This window comes from Trichogramma pretiosum, unplaced genomic scaffold, assembly GCF_000599845.2.
Source record: "Trichogramma pretiosum strain Unisexual culture from Peru unplaced genomic scaffold, Tpre_2.0 scaffold147, whole genome shotgun sequence".
NCBI classification, from domain to species: Eukaryota; Metazoa; Arthropoda; class Insecta; order Hymenoptera; family Trichogrammatidae; genus Trichogramma; species Trichogramma pretiosum.
The window spans coordinates 74443-82437 of NW_019640817.1; the positions used below are offsets into that span (position 1 = coordinate 74443).

The window sequence follows — 7995 nt, forward strand, 5'->3', positions numbered from 1 at the left end:
CAACATTTTGGAGTTTTGAATAATGCAATGAAAAGAGGAGGAAAAATCCTACTCAAATAGTTAAGTTTGTAACAAGGTTAATCATATAAATATTCCAGAGGCTCATAGAATGGGTTCACTTTTTTTATTAAGCGTTAAGAAAAATTAAGAATAAAAACAATATCCACTTAAAATTATCCAATCCTGAAAACGTATTGGTTTGAATCGTGATCGAGATCTGCAACAACCTCGGCTCGATTCTGGCCCTCGTCGTCGTCCTGAGCGATAATCACTGCCGACGTAATCTCTTCCGGTTTTGGATCGGACTCGATCGCGATCCATCTTCGTTTTTCTGCGGTCGCTTAAGATGTAGATGTTCGCTCCTTCGCGTTGGCAACGGAAGTACAAGACTTTTTTCAGTTGTCTGCTCGCACAAACGCAGTATATCCTTGTCACTCATGTGCTCGGCAATTCCGCGACAAACTGTATAAGGTAGATTCAATTTGCAATAATCTGTCATAAATAGATCAGCCGCAAATAATTCCAAATGCAGCCTTATGAAAATGTTGGCCAAGTGTCTTTTTACAATGATGTTTATATCGGTACACAAAATTTTATCCATTGATGGAAGACTCCAATTCTTCATATTTTTCAATGTTGAGTAACCCCTACTGTAATTCATTTGGCAAACTTGATAGAGTGAGACGTCTTCCGTTAACATAATCTCTTTTGTTCTCGCAATTTCAGACGCATACATATCAATTCGGCATTGAAAAGGTTGCATTTCGTTCCAGTAATCTGGCTGATTCGGTACGAGGATCTTGCATTGTTCATGCAAGAAATTTTCAGCTTTTCGTTCTATATAAAAATTGAAATTACGATAAATAAATAAGCCATACACAATCTGCTCGGCATCGGCCACGGTAACGTCCTCGTTATAGGCCTCTGTATCGGCCTCTGTATTTTTAAAATCTAAATGAAAGAAAACATAAATTAACCATTATAAATTAAAACTATTTCGAGGGGTCTACCCTTTCGGTCTATTATTAGGATTAAGCCAGCTAGACTTAAAAAATTTTTATACAAAAATTTTAAAAAAATGTTGTACAGAAACGTTGAAAAATGGCTTTGTTTCTTGTAATTTTTCGAAATATATCTGCTATTTGGTCAATTTTTCAATGATCAAAAATCATTTTTTATGTAGTTCGAGAGTGTATTCATTGAGTGTAATATTTTCGATATCAATTTTCACGATTCTAGTTCACGTAAAAAAAATCATTGGAATCAACCTTTTATTTCGCTCCACCGAGTGGGTAGACCCTAATATTTTACAGTTAAAATGCATTGACTTACCTGAATAAATGCTGGTAAGATGGTCAGTATCGTTCCCTCTCACTCTCATCCAACATTTAAGCATCCTAAGCCTAGTAAGCAAGTCTATTTTGTAGCCAGCTGACTGCAATAATTGTAGCATTTGTATAATGTTCAAAGTCAGAGGATAGCTTTTCAATTCGATACGTTTGAACTCCCAGCTGAACATTCTGTCTTCGTTCAAACTGCTTAGACTCGCACCGAATTTCAATAGTGCCCGCGTTAAATCTACGTTAAAACGAGAGACCGACATTTGAAGAGCAGTGTCCCCATGACGATTTCGTATCTCGATATTCGCTCCATGTTCAACGAGCATTTGAACTATCTTCTCAACGGGTTTTCTCTTATCGCAATATCTTAAGTCGATTGCGCATTCGCACACACGTACCCACGAGAGTGCATGCAAAGGTGTCGACTGTTCAACATCTAGCTGGTTTGGATTGGCTCCATTTTTTAATAACATTTCTACTACATCTTCGTGTCTGTACCAGACAGCTATGTGCAACGGCGAGTACTTGTATGAATTGAGATTGATGTCTATGCCACGACTTAATAATTTGTGCACTATCATCTTCTTGCCCGTCACGCAGGCTGCGTGAAAGTACGTATATCCTTGATTGTCATGGTAGTTTTTACGTGAATTTTCCAAAAAAAACTCCATGAGATTTAGTTTTTTTTCTTTTTTTATATTATAAAAGTCCTGTCCCCACATGAAATCAGCCAAGTAATGAACTGCAGACTTTCCATCTTTTAACACAAATTTGTGTATTTTAAACTTAATTTCTTTGAGCAGTTTTATTTCTTCGATGCTGCCTTCGTTTAAAGCTTTGTAGAAGAAATAACTTTTATCCAAGATACTCGGAAACAGGCGTTTAGATTTCCACAAATATTTCAACAAAAGTCTGTCTTCTGAATGGCCATTCTCTCGCGCTTCACGAGATAATAATAGGTAAAATGCTTCGCCTCGATCTTGCATTTTTTTATAACTTTTCAAATATTTTTTTAATTCTCGCAGGCAAGATCTATCGTCATTATTTAACGACATTTTAAATTGAGTGGTTAGAAAATCAATTTCCTTGATGAAAAATATCGAATCTAGCACTGCACACTGAAAAATAAATACTGAACACTGCAATCACGTGGTGAATATGCTACTATACCGCACTAACGCTCGAATGAGAGAGAGAAAGTTAGCGGCCGATCACTTGTGTCATCGTCCGACCACGTGTTGGACGCGAGAGAGGCAAGTGAGCGCAACATATTGGGAGTTGAGATGGAGGCGGGCCAGTGCTCTCAAATCTGGCACCTACTGAAAGCGCGTAATTCAAATTGGTGTAAAAAAATATACAAAAATTATAATGAAATAATTTTTTTTTCTTTTTCATGGCTCATGAGAAATAATATGAATGAGTAATATAACATAAAATCATTTTAATATGATGAATGATTTAAGACCGATTTTTCGATTACGTTTCGTTAACAAATTTCGAGAAAGTGTAATTTTGTCGCAGAATGTAAACTGAATAATTTTAATGTAAAAATAATAACGACATTATAACCGCTAACTCATACTGTTTTTCTGATTATACATATGGCTGATTCATTATCAACTCAATCGGTCAAAATTTTTTTACATCTAATATGATGAATGTTTGGTACGTCAGAAATGTTTCAAAAATTCTTTAGAACGTTCAGAGCCTGTTTTAGAGACTCAAAATTTGAATTTTTCCGAAATTTATTAAATGTCGCAATGATCATCTGATGAGAGATTACAAAGCATGTGAAAGATTTTTAAGTTTACGATGTTCAGCGTTATAATTAAAAAACAATCAGTGTCAAAAACAAAGCAAAGCAATAAAATGAAAGATAAATTCACGAGAAACTCATGATTATCATACAGTTATTTCATACATACAGGTATATCATACATGAAATCATCTACTTTTATTTTAAATAAATATAAATAAGATTTTGTCGAACCCGGTCCAAATTATTTCGAGAGTCAATAAATTGTTAGATTTTCTTTTGACTTTCGACTTGATGAAAAGGTACTAAGTACGTTAATTTGTTATTAAGCGAGTATTGTTTTGGTTTTTAAGCAATTGCATTTATTGGTGGAAATTGTATCTTATTTATTACATAAGTTTATCTTAATAACATAAGTATCTTAAAAAACTTGAAGTTTGATACAGTACATGATTTTTTCTTGCACTTGTCGCCTGTAAAATCTTAATAAACTTCGTGGACTTTTTTTTGGTGTCTTCTTAAATTGTGTTGAAGCCCAAATTTTTTCTCACACTTATCACATGCGTAATCTTTCCAATCGTCATGGACTGACTTATGATGGAATAATAAATGTTGTTTCATTCCAAATCTCTTCTCGCACTTGTCGCATTCATAATCTTTGCGACCTTCGTGGACTGTTTTTTGGTGCACGATCAAATTACTTTGAATCCCAAATTTCTTTTCACACTTATCGCATGCATAATCTTTGCGACCTTCGTGAATTGTCATTTTGTGTCTCAATAAGTCCGAATTATATCCGAATTTCTTCTGGCATTTGTCACATACAATATCTTTCCGACCCTCGTGCATTGTTTCTTGGTGTTTTATCAAATTCGCTCGATCTCCAAATTTCTTCTGGCATTTGTCGCATACGAAATCTTTGCGATCTTCGTGTGTTGTTATTAGGTGCACAAGCATAGTGAACTTTCGTGCAAATTTCTTGTCACAATTATCGCATTTAAAATCTTTGCGACCTTCATGTATTGTCCTCTGGTGAAAGAGCAATTGCGATTTTTGTCCGAATTTCTTCTCGCACTTGTCGCATGCATAATCTTTGCGACCTTCGTGAACTGTCTTTTGGTGGAGAAACAAATGAGATTTTCGAACAAACTTCTTTTCACACTTGTTACATGTAAAATCTTTCTGATCGCCGTTAACTGTTTTTCGAAGCTTCATCAAATTGCTTTGATCTCCAAATTTTTTCTCGTGCTCGTCACGTATGTAATTTTTGCGACCTTCGTGAACTATCTTTTGATGTAAACGCAAATTCTGTCTTGATCCAAAATTTTTTCCGCACTTGTCGCATGCATAATCTTTGCAATTATCGTGAACCATCTTTTGGTGTCTGATCAAATTCGATTTTAGTCCAAATTTCTTATCGCATTTTTCGCATGCGTAATCTTTGCGACCTTCGTGGACTGCTTTTTGGTGAAAGAACAAATACCATTTTTGGCCGAATTTCTTCTCACATTTGTCGCATTCGTAATCTCTGCGACCCTCGTGTATTGTCTTTTGGTGCTTAAACAAATCCGATTTACTTCCAAATTTTTTCTCGCAATGTTCGCATGTGTTATTTTTGCGACCTTCGTGGACTGTTTTTTGGTGAAAGAGCAAATACCATTTTTGTCCGAATTTCTTCTCGCATTTGTCGCATTCGTAATCTCTGCGACCCTCATGTACTGTCTTTTGATGCTTTAACAAATCAGATTTACTTCCAAAATTTGTCTCGAAATTTTTACATGCAAAATCTTTGCGACGTTCGTGTACTGCCTTTATGTGTAAGAGTAAACTCTGTTTATTTCCAAATCTTTTCGCACACTTTTCACACAAGTAATCTTTGAAAACTTCGTGGAATATTTTTTTGTGCTTGAGTAAAGTTGATTTATTTTCAAATTTCCTCTCGCACTTGTTGCACGTGAAATCTTTGCAATCTTTGTGTACTGATTTTTGGTGCGTAAATAAACTCGATGGTTTCACAAATTTTTTCTCGCATTGGTCGCATGGAAAATCTTTGCGGCTTTTGTGCTCTGATATTTGGTGTCTGCTCAAATGACTTCGAAACTCAAATTTTTTTTCGCACTTGTCACATGAGTAATCTTTTCGTTCATTGTGAATTGTGTCTCGGTGTGTTATCATACTTGATTCCAGTGCAAATGCCTCCTGGGAAATATCACAAATATGTAGTTTCTTGTCTGAAACAACATCTTCACTTGAATTATTTTTTGAGACAACTTCCCAGGATTCCTTTTCACTTTTATCCATTTTAGTGTTTGAATTGAACGATGGATCCTACTAATTAGTACTATGGAAACTGATTATAAAATTTATCTTCTGTTATTACGGCTTGCTTCATTGTTCAGGACAACATTCGTACTAATTTCATTTGTACAAGCGACGATGTCGAAATCGTTCATAATCATATTGTTTACATTAAGGTACCGATTTATCTATTTTTACACATCTATCCGATAATAACAATTTTCCTGATTTGTATCATTTAACATTTACGTTTAACGTTTAAATATCTTGCACGATCGCAGAGTCATCTTAGATAGGGTAAATGTCGGCGCTTCAGTAACTTGTATAATAATCGTATATAAGCCTAGTCAAATACATTAATCAAACGTAGCTGGAAATTTAAAACATTCAAAACAGACATAAAATGAATGTAAACCAAATTTTTCTATGTTTCTATTTATCATTTACGGTCTACCCAAAACGGGCCTAAAATAATTTCACTTTGAAAGCATTCAATAAAATCTCCAACTTCTTGAGTTCTTACTGCGAGAATTAACAAAATTTGTTCTCACTGATCATCGAGACAATAATAAAAGCAATAGTCTCGAATAATATGAGACGGCAAATGAATCTTTATTAATTAATTAGCACAAATTATAATTGCGATTATTCTATGGATGAGAATCGATCATTTTTTTCCTCCTCGATGCCGGAACGAGAGAAAATTTTTTTCCGAAATTATAATTCAAATGACGTTCAATGACAAAATCAAGTCATGTCAATGTGAGAATTGCCACAAATCATTTGGGTACAAGAATCTGCTAAAAAAGCACATCATAGATTTACATAATTGTATCAAACCTTATGTGATGTGAGATTTATCTGTAGCGTTGAATGCAATGAAATCAATTACACAAATATGCCACGTTATAATATAAAAAGACTTTCATTTTTATGAAGATCAATTCAATTGTTATACATTTTATTATGACCTATTTCTAACCTTTCCTACGTCAACTGAAATATAAACATGTTTTCATCTTCAATTCTAATAATGAAGTATGAGAGTAGAAAATCTTGACCTGATTATTTTAGATACATAATATTTAGATTGATAAGCAAAGGGAAGATTGAATAACGGCAATCGTCGATAAAAAATGTCGAGTGATTGTTCGATTCTAATCTATTACGTACCGAAAGTACATCTTCGCGTATTATAAATGTGTATTCGCGAATGTAAAATTGTGACTGTGTCGTACATGCATGAACCTCTTACAGATATCGTATGAGAGCAACAATTCGAACAAACAATCAAAACACGAATTGATAGGTACGAGAAATAATTATTTCCAATCAAAAGTATTGACACTTATTTGAACATTGATGAATTCATATTTTTACAAATGAAAAATGATCTTGTGATGTATTTGCTTTTTGGTTTGGACATTAAATAATTTTTCAAAATAACGTAAGATTGTGAAATATTTGTTTATGTAAATTACAAGTAACATTAATTGGTATATAATAAGTAGTATGTAGTAACTTTCAAACTTTCATATTTCGCTCTGTTTTATTCGGTTTTTACGAGTAGAGAGATATCATTGTCGTTATATAAGAAATTCCTGTTTTCATGACCTTAACGGTTTAACAAATCATTAATTAATATGACTAATTAAATATGAACATTATAAATCTTACTATTGCAACTGTTTCAAAATTTAAGAGGATGCCAGGGCCAGCGACCCAACCACAAGGCTTCAACGTTCTTTTCATAGTCATGAGAAAAATTAATCTGGTTTTTGGTTTCAACTGATACCATTCGCTGCCGTAACTGTTACAATAATATATTAGGAAAAAAGTTAAAATTATTATTTATGGGTTATCTTATACCAGGAAAGTCCGACTGCTTCACTAGAGTCAATCAATAATTGACTTGGAAAACAAACAATAGCTAAAGTGAAAATACATGATACGAAACCAATGGCCATTATTGCTGTTTCCATGGTATCTCCCTTTTTAAACTGAGTCACCATCTAAAAGTAATATATTTATAAAAAATGTCATAGCTCTTTAGATTAACATTTGCTTTAAAAAAAAATGTATTCATGTGAACAAAAAAAAGATGAGAGTTTTATTTTGTAAAACATTAGGTGATATAAATTTAAGGCCTCTAATTGTCATACTAATGGCGAGTTTACTATCAATTATCGAATTTGTTTCTCAAATATTATGAAATTCAATAGAAGATATTTAGATATTACCATAAATCCAAGTATAGTAAATGCAATTAACACATGAAGTAAGATAATTAACATTATTGGTCGGCAAAATTGATCGGCGACAACGAATAATCTAAAATATATTTTAATTATCTTTTATAAATTATAATAGAGTTCAAAATGTATTATTCAATAAATACTCAACTTGATACATTTTTTGTGAGTTTTAATAATTTCAATTACTCTGGTTTCAGTTTCATCGTTTAGTAATTCTAAATTGTAATTGCGCTGGTTATACAATTTCAGACCCTCCATTCTTTTTCTAAGCAATAGTTTAAATATGATGATTGTTCGTAACAGAGTTGAAAAGATATGACAAAAATGGAATTCAATTACTTTATGT

General features: G+C 33.2%; 1 protein-coding gene across 1 annotated transcript; it reads right to left on the minus strand.

Annotated features, from left to right (window-relative positions):
• Positions 1 to 257: 257 nt before the first annotated feature.
• On the minus strand, positions 258 to 2502 carry LOC106651249. The gene is made up of 2 exons (XM_023462534.1): positions 1333 to 2502; positions 258 to 951 (listed from the first exon to the last, which is right to left on the minus strand). Exons 1-2 carry the CDS (start codon positions 2393 to 2395, stop codon positions 269 to 271), a joined length of 1746 nt encoding a protein of 581 aa, XP_023318302.1. The 5' UTR covers positions 2396 to 2502; the 3' UTR covers positions 258 to 268.
• Positions 2503 to 7995: the final 5493 nt, after the last annotated feature.